Genomic DNA, 26,123 nt, shown 5'->3' on the forward strand with positions numbered 1-26,123 from the left:
AAGATAAATCAGAACTGTGCAAAGACAGTACTAACAGAACCATTTAAACACCCATGCAAATAAAAACGTGACAGAAGTCAAATCATAGTCAGCTTGTTAGAATTAATCATGTTTCAAATGCTCATTTTGTCTTCAACGGAAAGTAAGAGAACAGACCATGAACAATACAGCCTGGCGAGTACCTGTCAAATGGCAGTAACAGTGAGAACATACAAAACATTATCAAATTGGAATAGATGACCTCATGTCTGAAAAAACATTAAAAAAATACAACCCTCAGTATGAAAGTATAGGTGAGATTTTCATCACTTAAGTTTCTTTTTTTTTTTTTTGTCAAAGCACTTACAAAGAAAATAATTTTATACTTATGAAATGGTTGTGTTGCATATTTTTGTAGAGATGATCTATTTCAATTTAAGATTAATGGATATTTAAATTATTACTATTTTTACAAAGTAGAATAGGGCAGTATTTTTGATCAACATTCCATTTGCCTCTTAAAAATTTAGACAAAGTTCCTAGTGCATTTTATTAAGCTTTACCTTTGGTGTTAAGCAGTGACCTATTAGATTTCCCTTTTAAACAATTTCTGGAGTGAATATTCTTTGGCTTTTGGGGACTACACTATATAATGACAGTCAAACAACTTTTTTTTTTCCCAAAGAAAAATATAAATCTACTATTAGATACCAGAAGAGATAGAGATTTCAGACCCAGACGCAGTGTGCAGGCTTGCTGTAATGAGATCACTCACTCACCCTGTATTCCTCTACCTCTCCACTTCATGGAGCAACATAAAGGGTCCTTATTGTAAGTGAAAATCATGCCCTGTTGGCATATGCTGATCCGAGTACTGAGTGCCAAACTGCAATCTTCATTTGCTTGAACATTTTAACCATACAAAAGAACCTACTGTGCCAGCAGTAACATTTCTGCAGTGGCTATTACACACTACAGAACCTTCAGGACTTTTTATATCTGTGATCCAAATCTGTTTATGCAAAAGGGTGTTTAAATTACTCTGCTAGAGCACTGCAATTATTGGACTTAGTAAAAAAAAAAAAAAAAAAAAGTCACTAAACAATACTGTATCTATTGACTGCTCATTTACAGCTTATTTAATTATTTACATAATTTTAGGACACATTAACCTAAACCATAAATAGAATTAGCTTTTTGCCTTACCATAAAATACAAATTAGAAGTTAAAAATGTTTTAAGAAATCTGATAATATTTACACACGCTCAGCTTAAGTTATGATTGCTCACATTGTATGTTCTATGTACACATAGCAAAATGTTATGATCACTACTGATACAGTATCGTACCCTGGCCATCCCACCCTAGATTATTTTCTAGAAATACTTAATATTTTTGCCTTTTATTTTCTTGGTTCCCCTAGGACTTCATTGTTTTTGAAAACTTACTAGTGGACAATGCTGTTATAAAAAGAGAGAAGAAATAGGCAAGCAATGTGAGGACTAGTCTAATTTCAGATGCTAGGAGGTACAGTACTACTGGTATGTCAAATGGTGCAATGCTCCATACGAATTCTATGCATTGATCTGCTGATATAGAAATGCCCAGTTACCCTGTATATTTAGTTTTTTGTTTTTTTTTTAATACATTTATCTGTTTTCTCAAAAATATATTCATACACTGGTTGATGATAGAAACAAAACTATTATTAGCTTATTCCTTTAACACGCCAACATATGAATGCGTGTGCATATACTCAGCACAGGTGTATATATACACACATATGTCCATATAGACATTTATGCATGCCCATATGCACATACACTTGGATAATGTGTAACATCTGTTTACTTATGTTTAGCACTGTGTTAATTGTAGATCTGCAACACAGTCTAACAGTTATAATGAAAATTAATTGAGCTTTAATCTTAATGCATATTTTGTCTGAAGTAAGAAAGATTTGTTCCCCAGGTATAAGACCACCAGTCGTTTTCTCTGTGCATTGTGCTTTTGTTCCTTACATATTTTACGTTCTTTGTAATAGATTGTAAAACTGTCTGAAGAATTCTGTGACATACTGTTATTTGAGACTCCGTTTTCCTCCCCTGGGAATGAGAAAATAAATGTTCACAATGTCATTGCTTGAGTCTTTCTTCCCAGTCATTAAACTGCAATAGGACAGAAACATAACATTCCTTATGCAAACACAGAAATGTTGCATGAATTTTCAGTTCTGAAAATTTGTATCATACTTACTAGCAGTCATATACAGTATATATTTACAGATTGATCTCAAAGACTTCATTAAAACTGTGCCATGTTATAGTCATAATTTGCCAATGAATTTCACAAAGATGAAAAACACCTTAATTGCTGGCTATCATGTCTAATAGAACAATAAAATATGTAACTATAAGCAAGCTTTATCTAAATTATTAACTTAGCTATTTTACTTAGTGAAGCTAGCAACAATGAACAGAGTAGAAGGATCTAGAATACTGATTTTTGGTCAGTTCCAAAGAAAGAAGTTTGCTCTAATTTACCTGGTGGGTAGCACACATAGTAAAACCATATCATGTACGGTGGCAGAATTCCCACTTTCATCCAATCACCTCGGAAAAGCAGCAAGTGCTCAACTCGAGCACTCCAGTCCTCCTTTTGCCTTGGCAGTGCCTCATCAGTCTTTCTTGTCCCCATCTTCTTTGGATCACAGTGTTTAGCCTTGGTATGTGACAGCCACTCTGCATCTGAAAGAACCCTTCCCTTCTGCTCATTTTTACATGACATTAATAGCCAGAAGGACATAGTAAAAGCAAAAGTGCTTCTTTTCCCAAGATAAAACACCTTTTCTAGTGACACCTGAGCAGACACCAGACATTTTCTTTCACTCTCTGTGCAGCAGAGAGTAGTATGGCTTGTACTATAACTTCAGATAAATTAACGTGCAGTTCTAGGATTTAATCTCTGCCATTTTGCAGTAGGTGATGCAGAAAACTAATGTGAAAGAAAAAAAAAAGTTCTCTGAAAGGTTTTATATTTGAAGTGCCACAAACATGCTGTGAGTTCCCAGGATTCACAGCATTATTCTCTGAATATCAAAAGAAAGTCAGAAGTAATTTGTTTAAAAAAAAAAAAACTTGTACAGAAAAAAATCTGTAAGACTGCTTTTTATTTATTATAAAAGGTCCCATTTTTGAAGAACAGACTTTGAGGAGAAATACTGAATTTGGTCTGGATTCTTTTCTTAGAATTGTGAGAAGATTTCCAACAAGATTCAAAACTAGCAGCTGAAATTTCAAATGCATCTACAAAGCTTTCTGCTTTGTGCAGGAAATGCAGCCAGAAACCAAGTGTGTGAGCAAAAAGCAACATTTCGACCTGGGAAAGTTCCTACCCTGCACACTCCAGGTGGTAGCTGTGGCCAGCAAACCTCATGTCAAGCTCAAAAGTATTACTTCCCATTTGAGACAGAAATAATTGTATGCTGTGGTTAAAACAAAGTCAGAAATAATTGAATAAACCTGGCAATTCCCAAAACTATTTCCTCCTATGCCATCGTTCCTCTAAATGGGGAAGAATGCAAAGAGTTATGTTATTCTTAAAAGAACAAAAAAAAACCCAAATATTCTCCTAAAAATATTCTTCAGATCTATCTTAAAGGATTGTTAAATTGAGAAAGCATCTGTCTGAAAATTCTCCCTTCCTCTTTGAAAGATAGAGAAATTTGAGGGGTTTTTTCAGAAGTTTGTAGACAGATAAGAGGTAGCAGAAATATAACAGGATGTGGCTTTTGCTTCATTAAATATTTTCTGTGAACAATATTAGGATCTGGTTTTATAAAAGTCAACATGAATTTATACTTTTGGTACTGTTCTTGTGATTTTTTTTCATTATATAAAAATATTTTTAACAACAGAATAAATGGAAAATTTTATTTACTTTGCCCACACTTTAGGAATAGTTTGCCTATAAATTTTAAACGCCATGGTTTTAAATTGACATGGAAAAAAAATATGTTCCCTTTTAAAGTTTCCTAAAGCAAAATAGAATTTTGCTATTTCTCCCCCCCCATAAGTCACTCTGAAGCAGAAAGTACTAAGAGTGTAATTAAGTAATTAAAGGTGACGCCTACCAAGTCTTCCTCTTGAAAACAATGCGTTAAGCTAAGCAAAACAACAAGAAGGGAAATGGCATTGACTAATCCAACTTCAGAAAAATACCCTGTCGTTATTTTCTGTACAAGGGTATGTATGGTTGGATTTCTCTTTTCCAAAAAGCCATGAGATCTTTAAATCAAATTGGATGTTGGGTGCTAAGCACAACTACAGCAGCAAGCAGAGCACTAGAAGGATTGCAAACGTGAAAGAAATCACAGAACTCCACGTGAGAATTTTAGACTAAGGTACATACTGTGACTGACAACATATGTTTATATATATTTGTAGCCTTCCCTTTCTCTAGCTCTGTATTTTTGAACTGTTGTCTAACTTTTCTTTCTCTAGACAGGCAGGGCACCGCTGGCTTTCTTTAGCCACCTGGACATTTACTTTTTGGACAACCGACATTTGGCACTTTGGACAAATGATTCCCTTTCCTTGACATGAAACAGCAGCATTATCTACCCGTTCACAACAAGACCATTTGATCCCCCTTTGTATCTACTGATCACAACCATAATCATTGTGATTGTCACCATGTGTTATCACTTAAAAATCCAAACAAAACTACTGCTTTTTACTTCAGCTTCTGTGCAAACCCCCAACACTCACATTATCAGTCAAAACTTCAGTTCTTTCAAAAAATAACAGGAAATACCTGAATACAGCTGGGAAACTTCTGATCATCGTCATCTTGGAAAGATGACAGGCACTACTTGTTTTCAAGTTTACATATTCAAAAGTTAAAATGTATGTTTTGAAAGCATGACAACATCTTAGCACACTCTCTTAAGCGTAGATGCACATGTATTGGATATGCAGTTTCACGAGGAAATAACACACACTGCCATTGAAACTAAAACCTGTATCTCAAATGTCTCTCTAATTTATGTCATTTAATTCATATGAGTATTAAAGTGGAAAAGAGAGCATGAGAGACAGCAAGAGAGAAATGATTGTCAGAATCCAATTTGCCTCCACACTTGAAATGCACTTATATTTTGGAAAGGGGGATATGTCCACGCTGCAACTTAAGAAGGTGTTTATGGTTTAGCAGAAACAACCAAAACTATAAAACAGACCATAGAGTGGGCCAGCAACTAAGGTGTTTTAAAATAACATTTTGTCCTGAATAGAATTTTTCTAAGTCCCACTTTTGGCTGTACAACCGATTTGAAGAGAAATCCAGTTCTTGCTTCCTGTGTGACTTCGTTTCTTAGTTCACATAGTAAAGCCAATAGACAATATTGAAGAAGGAAAAAACAACAGGGAAGAATATGCGCGACCATCGATCTATGGCATTTACATCAGTCAAGTCAGGAATGGTAATTTTCAGTTGAGATGCACGTCTCCGTAGCCTACTTTTCTTTTGTGCCACGTGTCGCTCCAGGGCGTTGCGACCAAAGCTGTGTCTGGGCAAGCCGGCTTTCCGGTACTGGATGCTTGACGTATCGTAGGCCAGCATCGTGCTCCTAGGGTCCCCAAGCCCCATCACAGCCTCGGAGGCAGCCATCTCGTTTTTAATTTCGAGCGTGCTCAACAAAATGTTTTCGTGTGGATCCATCTGTAAGAAACATGGAGGTAGACTTAGCAAGGAGAGACAGGACGTCCAAGCAGTCACACACCAAAGCCACGCTGACAAGGCTTAGCTCTAACATCTCTGATTCATCGGACATCAGTCTATAAGACTTTAAGCACAGCCATGACTATTTTTTTGTCATTTGTTTGTAAACTGCAGCAGCAGAAAGGGCAGAATAAAAGGTATTTCCCTGGGCCTCACATTCAGCGAGCAGAAGCAATACCTGGAGAAGGTGCATGGAGCAGTTGCCTGAATGGGCGATTCTACCAGGGGGTGCGAGCGACACCTGGGACTAACATTTTACCCTTCTGCCTTTTCTGGAGGGAGGTCAGATGGAAAAGAAAAGGAGCTGCATTACTTTGGCTTTGCTTCTTCCCTAGCCTAACTAGGGAAGCTCCATCCCTGTGCTAATGAATTTCATAAATAGAGCGCATACTAGGAGACCTGAACACTGACCTGCACAGAACAGCAAAGGCCTGCAGTTTAGAAGGAAAAACGTAGACATATAATTCATAGTGTAATCACATCAAATGTACACTAAACAGTTGTTTCAATGAATGGCTTCAATTACTTTTTTAAGAAAAATGGGACTTCAGTGAAAAATATTAATGCTCAGATGATTAAGAGGATTTCAAAGATTAGGGAGCAACTTCTCTTAGGTAATCTGGAGTAGATCCAAAGTATGGCAGAAGAACTACAAAATATTCCATTTGCAGAAAATGAACTGAAGGTCACCAGGGAGACACTCGCTTTCCTCAGCCTTCCCTCTAAGACTGCACTTGGAATTGTGCAGTTAAATAACCATACTTTAAAAAGCAGTAATGGCTAATAGAAGCTAATCAAGTACATGAAATTGAGTGGTGGTACTGAAGATGTACTCCAGTCCAAATAAGAGATAAAATTGTCCCAAAGTTTCTTTAGAGATAACACAATCACATTATCAATTACCATGTACAAATATTGTGATTATTATTAGGACATAAATGGTGACTTTTGAGGATTTCTACACAACATTGCATTAATCTGTTCTGTAACATGTAAAACGCAGCAGTCACCAGTAGGTACCTCACTGTGCTACCAAATATTGCATAATATTTTCCAGAATCAAGAAAAAACAGGTAAGATTTCACATGCCTTGATAAGGCTGCTGGGTAGGAAGAGGCTGCTATGCAGTATTATCCACTACTCAGCATTATGAAATGGGAAGACAGAAACTTCATACAAGTGCTTTGGACTAACTGAACCACTGTCATTTGAGTGATTACATCTGCTCAGGTGATGCACAGAAACTGGTATCTTTGAGATGCCAGATTTCCTTAGAATATATATATATATTTTTCAACCTGAATTTGCACCCCTGTAAGTTCAATGTATTTTAGTTTTGGACTAAATGTAATGACAATGTGAAACAGTCAAAATCATCTATTTCTGCTGGTTTTCAATCAAAAGCATACGAAAACTTTGAATTTCCTAGCATGTTAGGGTAATGAATCTTTTTTTAAGAAGCAGAGAAAAAAATGGAAAAGTTGAGCTGAAATTCAAAAAAAAAAATCTTTCAGAACACCATAGCATTAAATTAAGTGTGGAAGAGAAATAGTATGTTGCAGTCAGGAAGTCCACCAAATCAGTTCTCATCTGCATTGTGCAGAATTAAAGCAAAAAAGTTCTGTGCTATTGCAAGAAATACAACAGCTTTCAAATAGACCTGTGAAACTTCTCCAGAGAGCTTGCAATTATTTTCTTATAATGAGTGTAATGGTTCAGAAAATTATTAGAGACGTCTGATGTAAGACAAAATTGTCATTCTTGCCCTAAGATTGCAGACAAAAAAAATGAGACTTTTAGTATCCTGAAAATACGAGCAATTATAGGCATTTGGCATACATTGACCCCAAGAAGGTATATAAACAAATAGGGTAAATATCTTACAAGGGGGGTGCAAAGCCATTTCGAAACTACATTTTCCATCATCTGAAGCCTTAGCAAGAGATGAGACATGTTAGTTGTAATGATATTGGGTAAATTTGATGTAACTTCCACTAATGCAATGATTTTACTCCAAAGCTTAGAGCTTGGGTTATTTTCATGTCAGAGCTGTGTGTTCTAAGATGGTGCCCACAAACTTGTTCACATCTTAAGTCTTAGTCTCCAAACACTTTTTCATTCTGATCTGCAATGATAACAGAAATATGAGTGTTCCTTAAAAACTCATATGCTTTCCATGAAACATCACATACGAAAGGAGCTATTAGGTAGGCATAACTGCAGCTGGCATTTTCCCTTTGGTTAATGTTTTGCTTTGATTCCTTTGTTACTGTTGCTTATATTAAGACCGCTTGTGCAGGAACCTGTACTTGGTAATTTTGCTAAGGCAGCAAGTTGCTGCAGGTACCTGCAGATATTTGGTAGACCTGGCAGCAGTCAGCAAGATTAGATGGGTGAGCAAGATCAGCAGTTAGCAAGATTAGCTACACAGAAAGAGCGTTAAGCAATAATATTCTAACCTATCTGCTAGGGGAAAGAGTCATCCTTCTGCACGTATCGCACTGATACAACATCAGAATTGCAGCACATTTTACAATATTCCAAGATAAATATTTTTTTAGTAACTCGAAATATAGCAAAAATTAGCGATGGGCGAACCTTCAAGTGTTTGAATGGCCAGGAAAGCACCATAAAATTCAGGGGCTTCTCCAGCACTAATCTGACTTTCCTGCACTCAGAAGAGTGAATCAACCATTACAGAAACTTAAGTCTTTTCCATGTTTTTTTTCAAATTCCCAATCTGAAGAAATCTCGAAGTTCCAATCCGGAAGAACAAGAGAATGTGAAAATAAGCCAATAAAGAAAGAACTTAACCTGACTTTAACACCTCTGACAAAGGTTCATTGGCAGAGTAGCCAGAGCTGGGAGTGTTATTCTCACCAAGCAGGTTCGCCCAACTCTAAATCAAACATGCTTTTCTAACTACGTGAAGCTTATATAGAACGGCAATGAATTACATTTACTGTACACAGCACCACCCCTTCAAAAGGATCCCAAAGCGCTTTACAGACTTCAGAAAGAACCACTTCACTTGGCAGAAGTGCAATCACCTCTGAGGTGAAATGTGGTGACTGACAGTGCAGAACAGTATACTAGATTTTAGTAGAGGAAATGAGGAATGCTATAGCCAATTGAAACTATGGGGTGGGTGAGTGGTGGTGGGAATGTTAGGTAAGCAGAACAGTCACGTAAATTAGTATTTGGCCAGATGCTTGGGGCTGAGATGTCCATTCTGTAAAAAAAGTGCCATGGGATCTTTAATGACCACGAGTGGTCAGGACCTCAACTTTAAGTCCCTGAGGTTAGAAAAAATATTAGAAAACAGTGAAAGATACCTTTGTTGAATACATTTCTGGACAATGATATGTGCCAATTATTCTTCTGTCCTGTAAGTTAATAAAATCAAGACCAGTTTCCTTAGAGATAAGGTAGCTTTTATCTTTCATTTAAAAACTAAAGCACTCTAGGGTATTAATAGGACAACTAATTAAAAGATACAGGGACCTCTAAGCCAACAATTAACATAAGTATATTCTGGCTTCAGAGGTGCATTTACTGCCTTGCCCTTCTACTCAAGGTAACATAACTTTGTGATGTAAATGTGCTTTTTCCAACTGGTCATCGTGACCAAGGAAGATATGATGATATGAAAATAATTGTTGAAATTATTCTGGGGGAAATTAAGTGTAAAAGTGGTTTCAAAGGGAGGTGGAAGAAGGTTAAAAAGATCTCTGAGTGCTGGAGGATTGTTCAACCATAGAACTAGATTCTTCATGGTGAACAGGAGAGTTCAACTTAATGGAGAAATTCCCAAGGGCAGGGAAGGAAGGGAGGATGTGAAGATGAAGAAAAGGCAGCAGCAAGTGCCAATGAAATAAAAAGTGAATGCAGAAGTGGAGAAGTGACTGGAGCTCTTTAACCATGCAAGATTTTTCTTTTTTAAATCAATCTAAAAGGTGGATGGCAAAATATATGATATAAATGATATTCACTTATAGGTCCAGGTCAACTAGAAGAAAAGATGACTCTGGAGCCCTGAAAGAGACCATGAATCAGTCACTGACCTTTTTGATGGCCTCAAACAAAGGGAATACGGAGGAAAGTGCAGAAATGTTACCGTTACATATTCTTCCTGCTATCTAGACATTCCAAAATGATGGCTATCTTGCGGAATTCCTCTTACACAAATACATTAACAACCATTAAATACAATGGAACTACAACTCCCACATTCATACATACCTACGTGTTTATGTAGAAAAGCAATCCTTCAGCGTTGGTTACTTCTCAAACAACTAGCATTTAATAAATCAGTATCTTGGTGATTATGTAACACCAAATACAGCTTTATAGTAGGACATACTGGTACTGATGAATCAAAAGGATAAAATATCCACACTTCTACTTCTGAATGTTCATTTTTACCCATAAACTAATGTTTAATTGGAAATCGGTATTGATGGCTCATTTTAATGCAAAACGGAACAGAACCCACAGATAGAGAAATATAATTGCTGTGTGCAAAATCTGGTGAAACAAACACAGTTGAAAACTGCATAGAAATAGTAAAACAGAAAGTCTTCTTATAAATAAGGCTGCCATTAGCCACCCCATCATCAAGGTTTGCCTTCTTGATTAGCGACCTCTGAGGTCTGCACTGACTACCCCAGACAGCATGCGGGACGAAGACAGGGCTGCTGAAAAAGCTGCTGCTAATTTCACTCTGGAAGAAAAAAGTTAATGATTTTCAGCAGGCCCCTGCCGACAGCTATGTAGACGTTTTGACATGAAAAGCGATTCTAAGAATTCATAAAACACAAATGCCTAATCTTGCAAAATATCCATATGTGAAACACTATCCTTAAGAATGTAACAGGTTCTGCATTTCTCTTGTTTGTACAAAATGGAATTTGCTGCCAGCACTCAAGTAACAGTTTATAAAATTGTATCAGGATGCATTGGCTCAGATAAAATACCCTCAGGTAATGTACCCCTAAAATTTGGGTCAGGCTGTAAAGTATGAAATCAGAGGAGAGAAAAATGCGACTCACTTGTGATTTCAGGTTTTTTGTTCAGTTTCAGGTCAGAAAATGCAAAGGAACTGACAAATGCAACTGGAAACTTAACCTTTAAACTAACTTTTTACCTAAATGATTTTGGCCTAACTTTTTAACTTTTAAACTTGAACTTTTAAAACCTAAAATTGTAAGCTATTTCAAGTCCATAAAAAAAATTAAAACAAGAAAGGGAGTCGAAATGCAAGGTCTACACCTTGTTATTCAATCCCCAGCTATCCACTTTTATCCTCTGATATATGTGATTTCTTGAACTGAATCAGCTACACATGAGTATCTTAGTCATGAGTATTTTAGGATTCTGGCAAAAGGTTGCAACATATGCTTCAACAGGCATTATAGGTGCACAAGATCTGTGCCTCGAACATTGCAGAATAAGCAGCCACATAAAGCAAAGGACAGTAAAATGTCTTTGGCTTGACAACATGCTTGAATAACTTCATGACATATGAACTTGTTCAAAATTTCTGAACCAAAAGTAAATAAATGAAACAGATAAAATAGGATTGATTTAGGTATTAGGCACACACTAGGGAGAAGAGGGAAAACGCCATAGGCATCCAGTGCCATCCTCAACTGGAAGTTTACAACAATCATGTAAAACACTCCAAAACATGCTGTGTTTTTCAGAGTGAAGGGTGATAAATCACATTAGCCAACCAAGAGAAAAGAAGCAGAGTATACTCTATGATTCCTCCTCCTCAATTCTGGCTAAAATAAGTCAATCCAGTGCAACCTCCAGTTAAACGAAAAAAAAGAACAACATTAGCAAGGCACTGAAGTTGTACATGCAATTGGCATTCTAGCACAGCAAATACAGTCGACCACAAACAGGAAACAGGATTCTGATTCGGGAAATGAGCTTCTTTATGACAATATACAAGCAGATGCAAGAGTTTAATGGGCCTTAAATAAAGTTAATCATTAATTTCCCAATCTGTGATATGGAATGAGGCTTTCATTTTTCATCCAGAACTAGAAACAATGCAAAAAATAAAACACACAAAACATAAGGAGGAGAAAAAAATCATTTTCTAATGCCCAACAACATGAGAAATAATAAAGGTGGAAACAAATACTATTTAAGATGAATTCTAATTGGGAAGCCAAAGGAAGAAAGGTTGCGGATTTCAATAAACTTCATATTGATTATATTGAAAAGTAGTTGCCCTTCCTTTAAGGAATTTCAGGTATAGAATGAGATTGCAAAGTCAACACTTCCCCATTTTTTGGTCACTATATATTTGTTTCCATGAAACAAACAAACAAACAAAAAAACCTCCTTTATGTTAAAAATACGTGTCATAAATTCTTAGGAGGAAGGTTTACAAAAAATTAAAAAGTGCATCTGTCTGCAGTATGTGAAAAAAGTATATTTTCACTGGCAAATTTCATGAACATTGTAAAGGGAGAGAATCAGTCTTTGACTGAAAATAGGCATAAAGCAATTCACTTACATAGAATCGAGACTTTTGAAATGTAAAATATATTTTAGCAACATTTTTTCTTTAACTGCTGGGAAATTCAGAAGGAAACAAATGCAGTTAGAACAGAAGTCTTGCCTCGTACCAATTAATGATACTATTTGGGCATGAAAGGAGGTACTAGGCAGCCCAGATTCTTACCAAGAGATTCTATATATATATATATTTTTAATATTTCCCTAGTTGCATGTATATATTTTAAATTTTGTAGATTATAAAAGTGAATAAAATATCAGCAAAGATAATACTTTACGCATTTTTTTTTTCTTTAGCAACTCCTTTCAAATAGACTTAAATCCAAGAGGTGCTCCCTTCTATCTATGATAAATAGAAATAAAATCTCATGGAATTTTATTTATGCCCATAGGGTAATTCTCCTATTATATTGCGTTACAAAATATACATAAACAAGGAGAGCTAGCACCAAAAGTTAATGCCAGAAACACAGCAAAATTGCTATAAAGACCTGTTTGTAAGAAAGTTTCTCAGTGCCCTCTTTTGTTTAGTTAGTATTTTGAATGATGAAAAATGCCTGGAACATTTGATCATCATCCCACCTAGTCAAATTTCTAAAGGAATGACTGAGGTTGAGCGATGGTCTTGAGATACAAACGGGAGAGCAGTGATGGGTTCTGAACACCCAGGTGCTTCTCTAGGACTGACTTCTGTGGAACATACGAATGTTATTTTTCTTGTAAAAAGTCAAATGCAAGGCACCACGCAGCATGTATTGGCCAGAACGGGTAGAAACAGACGGTGGCTTCTCTGGCTCCGAGGGCTGCATCCGTCTGCACACAACATCCTCACTTGGCTACGTGTTTGGAGTCATGGCTGTGGGGGAAACCTGCAACGCAACTGTGGGACCCAGCTCAAAGTCCAACAGAACAGGCTAGAGATTGCACAAGATCCAAGGAAAGGCTTTGGGAGCAATGATAAATGTGGAATAAAACACTGAGGAGAAATCCAATTGCAAATTAATTCAGGAAAACAAACAAACAAACAAAACCTCCCAACTCTTAGGATCAGAATTTCTTACGCCATCTTTGACATTGCAGGCAGGTTCTCAGGATAAAATAATGGAGATTAATTTCTAACTTTTGACCATGAATTTCCCAATAAAATGTAATTATTATGAGTTCAGTGCTGATTTCGAAACCTGAAATACTGGGAGCTCCAAAGCTCTTTGTAAGACTCAGAGGACTAGTCCTGATTACATTAAATAGAACAATGTTCTCCTTTAAAATAATCAGAAAATCTTTGTTTTCTTCTTCTTCTTTTCAGAATTAGAACTATCTTGCATGATTTCCTTGCACACTGATAGTCTAATGTTTTGGGGAGAGGCTAGCATTTTGTCACTCATTTAGAAACGAGTGACAAGAAAGAAATAAATTTGCTGCCAAGAAATGGTTAGTCATTTCAGATTTGTTTCTAAGTAAATTTCTGTGTATGCAATATATATTTGGTATCATAGCAATTTTTATGTTATGCATATGCTGTTTTGATGCATGCATTCATTCTACAGCAAATAAAAACTGAAATACTGGTTTCTTTCTGGTATTTCATGGGTCCTTTGTGCTTGTAAATTTAAATGTTCTGATGATTGATTAGTTATAACATGTTATAGAATTATATAACATATATAAATAATATGAATACATGGGTAGCAAGAGAATTTCCAAACATACTTATTTAAAATGGAGAGAAAATATTTTATTGGGAGACATGCTACTCTTTAGGCAAGTGTACAACATATCTCTACTTATTTATTATTTAATTATACTTGTATGATGCACACACATGGGATATATATAACAGAACCTCAACACAAAGCATTTTGGTGTCATTCCATGTTGAACAAAGTACACAGAGCACTCGTTCTTTAGGAGAAAAATGTGAAATGACTGTAGTTGGCAACAGCGTGTAATTTGTTCCTCACACTCATACTTCTATGGAAACAAGAGAATAAATAGATTACTAAACATGCAAATTGGCTAGGTGTTTTTGTACAATAACATGGCTATGCTCAACACTATAAAAGGTTTAGAAGATATATTTCAAGAAGAGAGATCTATTCACAATTAAAAGATGATTTAAAAGATACTAGTTAATGAAATTCTGTGTGTGTGCGCGTGTGTTTGTACTTCATGTTACTTATGATGATGTATATACCTTACGATAACAAAAACCTAGAAGAAATAAAAGTCAAACAATTCTTCCCCACAACAGCCCTCTTCTAACAATACATAAGCAGAACTGGGTTTGGGAATCTTCTCATCTGGCTAAATTACCATATTTATTTAACTTTAGTCAGGAAGACACAATACAAACAACAACTGGAACTATGTAAAATGTAAAGGTGTTTTTCCTATCTAAAAGTGTGATCTGTTGAAAATCTTATACTCAGAATTCCATTCGGCAAAATGCAAGCTAAAATCTTCCCTTTCTAAAAATGCCTCAGAATATTCACAAAATAAAGGGACAGAAGGTGGAACAAACATAACATTACCTGAGAAGATCATGTTGCTTTAGGCTGTGTAACCTTTAATGTTGCATCCCTCAGACCAGCCCAGAAGTTGCTGACGATTAAATTACCAGAAAGTGGAGTTCATTTTGAGGGCAAGAACAAGAACTGGTATACAGGGATTTTTATGCATGGCTTAAAAATTGCATTAAGTTTATAGAGAAGGCTTGACAAGTTTTTTTCACCTGGGAAGAAGACTAAATTCCAGTCTCTCATACTTCTAAAAGAGGAAGAAAAAAAGATCTAGCCTTCTATTTTTTAATATAACCCTATATCTTCAGAATGATTGATTTTTAAAATTAGTACCTATGAAGTAACAGTTATAATTATATATTTATTATATATATTTACAGAAACTCACAAATATTTACAGGAACACACATGCACATATATATATAATGAAAATATTTAGGTGTGATGCTACAACGTCTCCTAACTTTTCTTCTAACTTATGTGAGAAACTAACTCTCAATGTCTGTATTTCTCCATATAGAAGATTTTAGAAAAGCAGTCAGGACTCAAAAGATTAAGTAGCAAACTGAATTTCTTGACAAATCCAAGTCTTCATAGCCCAGATTGTTTCATTAAATTTAACATACATGTATGCAATATCCTAAAAAATCATCTATACAGAGAGGTATACAATTTGGATGCACAATCACATGCTACATGAGTAAAACTCATTATGAACACTGTTAGATATTTTATTTCTAGGTTGTTGGGCTATTTTGCTCATTAACCTTACTCCATCATCATCTTCATGCAAGAAAAGCCGTCTCTCTGTAGAGTGCGGCAGAGCTACCGGGCACTATATCCTGAGAATTAGCATGGTTCCACTACTGAAAAGAAGTAACATTTTAAGAAGAGACTATTTTTAAATATTGGAAATAAAACTCTAGGATTTTTTTTTAAGTGATGAAGATTTATCTTGCTTCAGTATAGATAATCTTACAACCTGAGGAGCAGGAAAAAAAAAAAAAACTTATAAAGTACATGATTGTACTTCATAACAGCTACAGATAGACTAAGGAGGGACAAAAATTAGAGAAGGGGGAGTAGGAGTCTTTCTCTCTCTCCTTCCACTTATTTATCTTTTCAGGATATCATCATTTTCATTATCTAAACACTCATGACAATTTTCAGTTACCAGAAATTTATTTTCCCTAAATTAAATATAACAATGTATTGTTAATCAAGAAAAAAAGCAAAACAAAAAACCTAAAAACCCAGAACACTACCCCAAACAACAAGCAAACAAAAGGATGCTTATTTTAGACACTACGAGTTAATATAAAGCAAGAGTAACAGGAGGTGACAAAGAGGCATCTTCTACATTATAACCACATTTTTAGCCCTTAGCACCACCCTGGTCAGCTCAGCTTCGTGACCACAACTAGGCAACAGCTCCTAGCAGTTAACATTTAGAGCACTCATTATAAAGAGGAATAATTTATTTTTAAATAGAAACTGTCTGACTCACGGTCATTCAATTAAACTTCATCAAGACAAAGTAATCTGCTCTGGGATAGCAGTTTCCCACATTAGCCATCCAGAAACCCTTTCTTTAGTTCAGGTACATACACTTCCGCTCACTTCAAAACCATTAATTCATCTTCTTTTTTAATGAAGGTGCTTATTTTCCCCCAGTCTGAGATAACAGCACACGCTGCATTGATGCATGCTTCGTTGCAACCCCAGGTTTGTTCAGTTCGGGGTCACCACGAGCGGCAGGTTCGTAGGTGGCTCCGGTGGCCGCGCGCCAGCGGCGAGCGCGCAGGCCGCCCGCGCGCTAATGCAGCGTGGCACCGCGAGGAGCGCGCCGCCACAGACACAGCCGCACGCACTCGGCCTGACCTTTATTCAGACGTCACTTGGAATATCACTGCGGATCATGGGAATAAATCACCTTCTGACTGCTCTGTGAAGCGCTGTAGGCTAAAACTGGAACTTCCTCAGATTCCCCTCGTGTCAACCCTCAGCTTCAGCAACGCAGTAAGCGGCTGGCAGCGCGCTCGTTGCCACGCTAGTTGTTGCAGTTGCCCTGTGATAATGCAGTTGCCCTGTGATAACGGATGTAAATCCAGAGGAAAGCTGGAGCTTCCCAGTCCATGCCTGCTTTCATTATAAGTCTCTCCTAAGCCTCTGCAGAGAATATCCCATCCCAGGTACAGGACATGCTCCTCGAAGGGCTTTTGCTGCAAACAGAAGGGCAGAGCCCTCCCCAGGGCAGGCGAGAAGGCTCCCTCTGACCGTGGGACAGATGCAGCCCTCCTGAGAGGGCAGCAGCACAGAGCCAGGAGCAGCTGAGATGTTCAGCTGAGTTTTTAAGACCTCCATGCTGCTGCACTTGGATGTGCTGTTAATTGTTATCACCTGAGTCCGTACACACACTTGGTCTTCAGGCAGACAAGCACAAGGTTGCTGTGAGCAGCCTGACTGGGCCAAACCAGCACCAACTGTGAGGCCAAGGGGCAGCTGCAGGCACGGCCGAGCTACAACGCCCAGCATGGGGCAGCGCGTGAGAGCCTCGGCCCACAGCCTGCCCAGAGCCATGGCCGCCACCCGCAGCCCACCCGCACCGCAGACCCTCCGAGCGGCCACCTGTGGAGGCCAACACTGCTGCCCGGGCTGAAGGAAAACATCCATTTCGATGATGTGTCTCCTCCTCTTTTAAAGAGCTAGTTATAGATATAACAGTGGGAAAAAAAAAAAAAAAAAAAAAAGAAGGAAGAAAACGGCTTTTCTATTTACTGCCTGTGAAAGCAGTGAAAAGCAGCAGGCCCACCTGCAAGTGGCTTTGTGTCATTGCAGAGCTTCAGGCCTCTGCAAAGTAAAGACCAGAGGAAAACGATCCTGCTTCCCTCGTTAAACTGGGGCTCTTACTTGGCCAGAAACTTGCCAGGAAAAAATAAATTAGTAGCTTACACACCTTGAAGAGAACGAAAGGCCCAATGTTAAGTCTAGCTACAGAAAAAAATAAGTTTTTATTTACTCTTTCCTACCGTCTTATCTCCTTTGGCAACTGGGCGTTAATTTGGCTCTAACAACAGTGGGTCAGGAGGGCAGCGAGGGTATTTGTTTCAATCATCTTAGCTCCCTGAGCCCTACATTAATGCTTCTAGAGAACATTTCTATTGTGATTCAAATTTATAAACATCTCATTATCATATTAAATTTTCATGTTTGCTACTTGTTAGCCTGCTTTCCAATAGAAAAAAAAGGTTTCTCTTGCTTGTGGCTTGGCGTGGTGCAGCTGTGAAGCACTGACTTACAGGCATGTCAACTTGGAATACCTTACATAATACGAGGCCTACTGAGTAAAGAATTACTCATTGTTTTAAAAATACATCCTTTTATTTATTTATTTTTTAGAAGTCTCTGCATTCAGAAAAAAACAACCCTTATCTAAGCATGCAGAGGTTAGCAATGTCAGCTCACATTTATTTTAAAAAAAACTGGCTGAATAAATCTATATAAACGGTTTTATGAAAGTGTTACATAATAAGCTGGCATATTCCCCTCTCTTCCAGAGGGAAATTGCTGTATTAATGCTCACACTAAGAACAGCATGGTTGTAATACTAGGGATAGAATTGTATTTATGAGTCTTATGTCATTATTCAGGTATAAAACCTGGGTATTTACAGCATGCCTGTGCTTCAAGCTATCTTGGAAATTAGTAGGCTTCAATTATTAATACAATTGCATATATTGTGAACAGCATTCAGTGTGATACATTGACATTGTGCAAAACAGGCACAGCGGTAAAATCAAATACATGACAAATTTAAGAAAAACTATAAGAAATGTTGATCTACAATAACCACTTAAAAGTACCATTCTAAACCCATCCTAGCTATAAAATATATATATAATTTGTAAATAATTTAAGCACAGCCTGAATAACATGCGTGGAAGAATTAAAAAAAAGATATATATACCACTAGAATTCAAAGGTATGATACACCAAAGAGTTACATGGTAACATCTCTAAGTTGGCATCACAAAAGTAAGTGCAAGTGTCTCCTCCTGTGACTGCCTAATGTCCCAGTAAGGAAGCCACAGTCATTTCCATGTAAAGACTGACAAGCTGACTGAAGCTTTTCTTTTAACAAGACTGTTGTTGTAGGAGGTAACAGCAACACTCAGAGCCACTATCATGTTTCTGCTGCCTGACACTCTTCCAGGCTCTGGGACTTTGGAAGAGGAGAGCAGGTAGCTGCTCTTTCATTACCAAACACGCAGCTGGCAGCCCCGAGAAGGAAGTCAGGCTTTCATCTACCTGCACATTTACCACGGTCTTTGCAGTGACAATTCTGATTGCCATTAAAATACCACATAGCCATAAAGGAGGTTTTCTAATCTAGGCAAAATAATGAACAAAAAGATAACACTGATATTGCAAAATATTTTCACCAGCCTTAGACCTCTGGAAAAGTCAATAATGTGTGCGGTAGTCTGGATCAAGAGGGGTTAGAGTGGCTGCGGAAAAAACAGCAATGAAGCCAAAAGATGAAACAAAAGCATAAGCAGCAGGTTGGCTGGGAATTTAGTTACAGAGGGAAATATAATGGAAGAGAAACAGCCTCCTGGGAGGTGATCAGATTGCAAATCCTGAACAACACAAAGACAACACGAGGCATCAGACACAAGGGCAGTGATCAGTATCAACAAGCCCATCCAAGCCACTGTTCCAAGATGACACTACCAGTTTGTCAGCCCCTATTTAGAAACAACCAAGGAAAAATTATTACAATTAACCGTGCAATAAAAAAATAAGAAAAAAAAATCTTATCAACTACATTCTTGAACAAATTTATGAGGAATAAATCAGTGAGAGCAATCCATTTGAGCTAGGATCCAGAAGTTAACCTAGAGTCTTAAAATGGTTGGGGTCGATCTCAGAAATTTTTCACTTGTGCCAGAATCTACACCAAAATCCTGGTTAGACAAATCACCTCCTTGAACACAAAGTCAGGTTTTATAAAGGAGAAAACTTGAAGGCTGGTATCGCAGTAGTTTGGGCTTTTTTTTTGACTCCTTTCTATACCTAAAGGCAGCATCTATTGAAATTACAATAACCTAGAAGAAAAAAAAAAAACTCACAGAAGCTTCCAGACCAAATCCCTCCAGAGAACATGTTTGTATAAATACAGAATTAACAGACTAAAGGAAAGTTATGGATTTCAGTAATTGCATTGGTTTCAATGAATAGCAGGTGACTCTCGAACTCAGAAGGAGGCACAAAAACATAAAATTGCATTTCTTTAGCTATAAGGATGGCTTACAATATTTTAACAAGCTAAGCCTAAATAAAAGGTGTCATTAAATGTGCCTACAAATGAACAAAAGGATGTTCATGAACTTGGTTACCACCATTGAAAATAGAAAAGTCTATAGAATAAACTTCTTTGTAACACTGGGTAAGAGAATATATGCCATACCTTATGACACATGGTCTTCAAGCAGTAGTAATATAGTACTCCCATGTTTATCATCCTTATATATGCACCTGAACTAGTATACTGCACTACAAAAAAAAGATTCAAAAATTTGAGACTAGCAATATAATAAACACGTTTGAATAAAAAAGAGAATAGACTTGGAAAAGAAAGGTCATAAAATGATGTGACTGCTATCTAAAAATAACTGAGGGGTGTCTAGAAAAAGATGCAAGCCCAGGTAAGATGCCTTATCTGTAAGCAGTAGTGGGTCTTTGTTTACAGAGAGAACCATTAGCCTTGACCAAGACCAAAGGTGATTAGAGTTAGGCTAAGGATGATAAAGGGTACAGCTTGGGAAGTGTTAACGGTGGAATGGTCATGTACAGAGCACTTTAACCCAAGGCCACTGCAGAAAAGAAAATGGAGCATGCCCACTATGATTTAACAAATATAAGACAAGAGATTTGCTGGTAATAGAGTTGAATGGTATCTCTATATTTTTTCCTGATTATATTACATTTCAGAGTGCAAAGAGTAAATCAAGATATAGGCCCATTTCCCTCTCGCCTATCCTCCACCCCAGATAGAGCCAAAAACCTTTGAAAATAAGGTTCATATGACTATGAAGCTACTATTGTATGTTATATTACATGAATACAATATGTGATTTAATGAAAGAGTTGGCCACATAGAATAGCTGAGGGGAAGCCTCACAGCTAGACTAATGACATCTGCTCAGATAGGAAAAAACAGGACATTCTCCTCCTGAGTCACCAGATCTCCCAAGGGATTACATGGGATTCAGCAGATACCATGGTCATTCAAGAGTAGCCTCTCCTGTGCTTCTGTGCTGGTCTGTTGCCTTTTAGGCTCTTAGGCATCTTCTGGGTAGTGTGGGGCAAAATGGGACAGGCTACCAGGGCCTCTACCAGCATTCCAGCCTCTCCCGACTGCAGACAGAATTCCAGAGCACAAAGGAGCATGGATTAACTTCTACTTTGTACTTGACAATGGAAGGACTAATCAGTATTTCTCCTTTCTCTTGACTTTGCTGGTTAGGAAAGTTATAAGAGGGCATGGGAAAAACTGGTGTTAGCATCTGAGGAAGCCTATTGCAGTTGTGCTGTCCATAACATCTAAGCAAAGATAGTGCAGATTCATCCTTTTTTTTTTTTTTTTTTTTTTTTTTTTTTAAGCAGACTGTCAATGCTGAACTTAGTAACATCTGCAAAGATAAAAAATTGATCACCATGTTTTGAGGTTTATTTCTCGTGGCATTAATCTTTTCTCACTTAGTATTCAAAGCTACTGCCATAGCAATATTCATACTATTCCATGTAGTGATAAAAGAAGAAACTCACAAAAGACTATGCATACTTAATAAAATTAATCCATCATTGTTGAATCTAAGGAGAGATGGAGTTTAGCCCTATTCCTAAATGTCTTCATGAACACCTGCACCTGAACCAACTTCTGCAATTCAGACCCATTTCTGGTTCTTGTGCATGAAAATAATTATACAATATGTCTCCCTCTTTCATAGAGAAAATATTCACAGCCATTAAAGATGAATCTGTTTTCTCACTGTAAGTCAAGCAGCATGAGTCAGATCCTTTCCTCATCCCCAAAACCATCTCTGCGCAGGAGCACAATAGTCTCTGATCACTCTTTCCTGATCCTCTCCTATTTAATTTGCTGCCTATTGCTTAAGGGATGGCAAACCTGATTAGCAGATCAGGTTTATCTGGATTCCAGAGCAGAGATGCCATAACCATGCTGACCTGCTCTACTAAGCAAAAGGCCCAACATAGAAAAAAGAAATAATGTAAATTTGTTCCCAGTATATTCCATATTCCATATTACTCCTGTGAGCTAGTGAATTGCTGCAGCAGACACTGCAATTAACTTGATTAGGTTGTTACACTAGTTAGCACTTTCAAATCCTAGTTATAAGTTATTAGGAAAAATAGCTAATTTTGTACTACACTAAATGGCTGATAGATCTATTGTATGAATAAGTATATAGAGAATATCACAAGTCAAAGAGTATTACAAAAATCTACCACAGCCAATGGCTCTGAAGACATTAACGCTTATGGAACTTAAACTTTTTTGTGCAAGTGGAAAGACCTTTGGTAAATACCGATTTAGTCTCACAAAATCGGCTGTAGATTTTCTAAGTGAATAGCTCTGCCTAAAAGAAAAAAAACTTTTAAAAGAATAACTTAGACAAATAAAAACTTGCAATTTTTATGTTGCTAATTAAAAAAAATTTAAATTAAAGTCTTAATGAACACTGGAATGGTGTTAGGTGAACAGCTCATCTACAATACTGTAATATTAACTTAATCATTCATTTGCCTTTGTTCTTCAATGAGACATGTTTTTCGAATGAAAAGAAAAAAACAAATCAGTGAATAAGCAAGATCTGAGCCATGAAAATATAATTCTCCCACTTAAAACACCATAAATAATCTGTAAAACTGTAAACGGCTTTATGCAAACAACTAGTAATGAATTTTGTGGCTCTTCTGCCACCATCCATAGGCACATTTTGCAGAAATTTTGAACAAACAACGAGAAATTGAACCACTGGAGCTGTATAAAACTTGTGTTTCCACTCGCAAAAAAGAAATCACTTGCTTTTTTTGGTTTGTTTTAGATTTATTTTTTTTATTCTACTTTTTTTTAAAAAAAAAAACCTTCATGAATCATGCTAAATTGTGAATTTGAAAAGTTTCCAATATTAAACAAACACAAACAAAAAAAATCAGAATTAACTTCATTAACTTCATAAATTTGCACGTGTGAATGCTTATACATTTTTCACTGAGAAAATTTTTAGTATTCAGGTCAGATTTGCCACTGTGTGAAATTCATCCAAAATGGTCAATGGGGAAAAATGACAAGTGCTTTATGATAACTGCTCCATTTTCATTATGCATAATGGACACTATTTCCAAAAGTAGGCATCTTGGCAAATGCCTTTCCTGTCTCAATTCTCCATCCCCAAGGGGCAGTTTTCTGATTCAGGATTAAGTGCATAGAAAGCTGATGCTTTAATTCTAAGCAGTTTCTCATTTAGTCAATAATATTCTGGGCTGCTATATGTTGAAAATATGAAAACTTTTCAAATTTGAGACATTTCCTTAGCAAATATTTCTTTTGCAGGTGATCTGGGAGATTCATGAAAGTAGGTGAAGTTAGGTTCCATACAGCTCTTGCTAGAACATCAGCTATAGCCATCATTTTGGATTTGTTCCTTTGCAGACAGGTTAGACACAATTAACTCTACATTCTGATTGAGAAAACAAAATCAGAATAATCCTAACTCCATATTCAACATGAAATTACATTTTAAAGTTCTGTCAGAATTCAAAGTCTGCTTTGGCCACTAGGCAAACCTCAAAATATATTCTCGTTTCGATTTACCTTATTGACGTCCATTCGCAACTTCTCATTGTTGGCACTGGCAGCTTTTTCTGCTGCTTTCTTTTGACGCTGAGGTCCCCTGCCAAAGAAGATGTAGTTGACCAAAGCATACTCCAGCAGAGCCATGAAAACGAACACGAAACAGCCCATAAGGTACATGTCGATGGCTTTCACATAGGGAATTTTGGGAAGAGTCTCTCGAAGATGGGTATTAATGGTTGTCATCGTGAGCACAGTTGTGATTCCTGGAAAAAGAATGACAACTCTATTAATTGAATTCATGTTAATTTTCTAACTTTCAGCTTGCAATATTCAAACGCTAGCTCTGTAAAAAGTTCTAGGAGATAGGGAATTATTTTTCCACCAGAAAAGAATACATCTGTCCATATCTCCCCCCACCCTCCTTGTCTTTTTGGAAGGCAAAAAATTACACCCCTAATGAATTGTGCTCATGCAGACAGAAATTGCATCTTTCAAGTATATTTTCTAAGTGGTTACCTGCAACCTTCTCTAAGCATACGAGGCTTGAGAGCCTTCCTTTCCTCCAGCACTCTTACACTGCCTTCAGACTTAAAGGGAAACACCACATAAAAAAAAGTCTGGTCGAAGTCAAGCAGTCTTATAAAAAGCTAAACTGTAAAATTCTCAACCATCTCTTTTATGGCAATTCACCCATTTTATCCATAATAAAGATGTACTGCCAGGAATCAGTCTGATTTATGCAAAGTTTGGCAATAGATGCTTATATTTATTTTTGTAACATGCTTAGATCCTCTGATGAGAGGCAGAGTATAAACACACACACGTGGGAATAGTGATGAGATATAAAATACTACTCTAGAGATTAATTAGGGAAGTGGTTTTGCTTTTAGAATCTAAGATAACAGAATGGAAAGGAAAACTTCTCCTTATACTTAAGGAAAAATTAGTTATATAACCCCAGTAAAACTTTAATCCATATACATACAGCAATAATACAGTGCTGAATGTGTATTCTGGCCTGCTCTGAGCAAAAGCAAAGTAAACGCATTCTCTTTAGATGAAGAACAGGCAATAAAACAACAACAGAAAATGCTGAGACAATTAGGCTAATTCTGGTTACAATGATTATACAGTTAGCTAATTCAGACATGAAATCACTTCAATTTTTATTTAAATTGTGATGATTTAAATGCTGATTCAAATAGTACAAAGCTTAACAAGCTAGACATAAAAAGATCTAACAGATTTATTTTTCAAATCATGCACTATCCACTAACCCAGAAGCAAGAAAAAGCATTCAGCTAACACACACTGCATGAGATGTGTAAAAATGCCTACCTAAAGCAACTCTTGCAGCTGAAGCATCATAATTAATCCAGAAGGAAACCCAGGACAGGATAGTGATCAGAATAGAAGGCATGTAGGTCTGCAGAATGAAGTAACCAATGTTTCTCTTAAGTTTAAAGCTGAGAGACAGCCTTGGGTAGGCACCTAAAAGAGAATATTTGGTATGGCCATAATTTACTTGTATGAAGCCTGAAAACATTTTCTTGTCATTTCAGTTTTATTGTTTCATGCCACACAGAGTAAATAGAGTCAGAAGATCCAGGATAATCAGACGCAGAATTTCTAATAAGAGCTGGGATTAAACGGTCTTTTATTCTAAGGGTACGATGCTGTTGCTAGGGCCACATCTGCTGATAATCATAATATTCCACAATCAACAGCCAAAATATATTCCAGAGCATCAAAGCACACACAGGCTTCTTCCCTTACTAGCTGTGGTTAGACCTCCTTCACTAGCCTCCTCTTCAGGCAATGCAACGTTTCCCTTTCAGCTCTGGACAGGAGAAACCTTTTGGAGTACCAAACACTCATGGAACAGGTGCCTGGAGATGACTATGTATTCAAGTCCCATTTCTGCTCCTTTTCTTTTTTTTTTTTTTTTTTTTAAAGAATTCAGCCTGCATATTCCCCCCTCCAAAGATAATTTATATCTACAGCTAAAAGGTAAGCCTTGGGGTCTTTTTAAACTCTGAATTATTTTGTGAAATTTAAATTCTAGCAGTTTTCTAGAGTAAGTAGAGAACATCAGATAATAACAGCCTAACTCTTTTCTTTCTTGTATCATTCAGTGATAAAGTGATAAAAAAAAAAAAGAAATCCAACCTTGTTTTCCACCCCTCACACAGCACCTTCTCAGTTTTCAGACAGTCATATGCTTGCTAGCATGGGCAATTACAAACCCTGTTCAACCAGGATTTGATATCTCCTCTAGTGAAGGCAAAACAGTTAAGCCAAGACCTTCACAGCTGGGCACAAAGAACAACTGGAAGTAGTGAAGGAAAGACTTCATACACGTTGGATTATTTCTTGTTGGAATTAGGACACTGAAGCGCACAACTGTTTCACTCAGTTTTCAGAG

General features: G+C 37.0%; 1 protein-coding gene across 2 annotated transcripts in view; it reads right to left on the reverse strand.

Moving 5' to 3' along the window:
* Positions 1-4,459: 4,459 nt before the first annotated feature.
* Positions 4,460-26,123, reverse strand: part of GABRB2 (gamma-aminobutyric acid type A receptor subunit beta2) — a 148,203-nt gene continuing 126,539 nt past the window's right edge. Inside the window, exons 8-11 of one of the 2 annotated variants that reach the window (XM_088522602.1) lie at positions 25,037-25,189; positions 23,717-23,961; positions 9,097-9,147; positions 4,460-5,701 (exon numbers count right to left, since the gene is read on the reverse strand). In XM_088522602.1, the coding sequence (XP_088378728.1) occupies positions 5,354-5,701; positions 9,097-9,147; positions 23,717-23,961; positions 25,037-25,189 (797 nt within the window). In that variant the 3' untranslated portion in view covers positions 4,460-5,353. The remainder of the gene's footprint in view (positions 5,702-9,096; positions 9,148-23,716; positions 23,962-25,036; positions 25,190-26,123) is intronic. The other variant, XM_088522603.1, reaches the window with a different exon arrangement.

The sequence above is a fragment of the Tinamus guttatus genome, unplaced genomic scaffold, assembly GCF_059628265.1.
Source record: "Tinamus guttatus ecotype Peru unplaced genomic scaffold, ASM5962826v1 Tinamus_guttatus_pri_ptg000155l, whole genome shotgun sequence".
NCBI lineage: Eukaryota > Metazoa > Chordata > Aves > Tinamiformes > Tinamidae > Tinamus > Tinamus guttatus.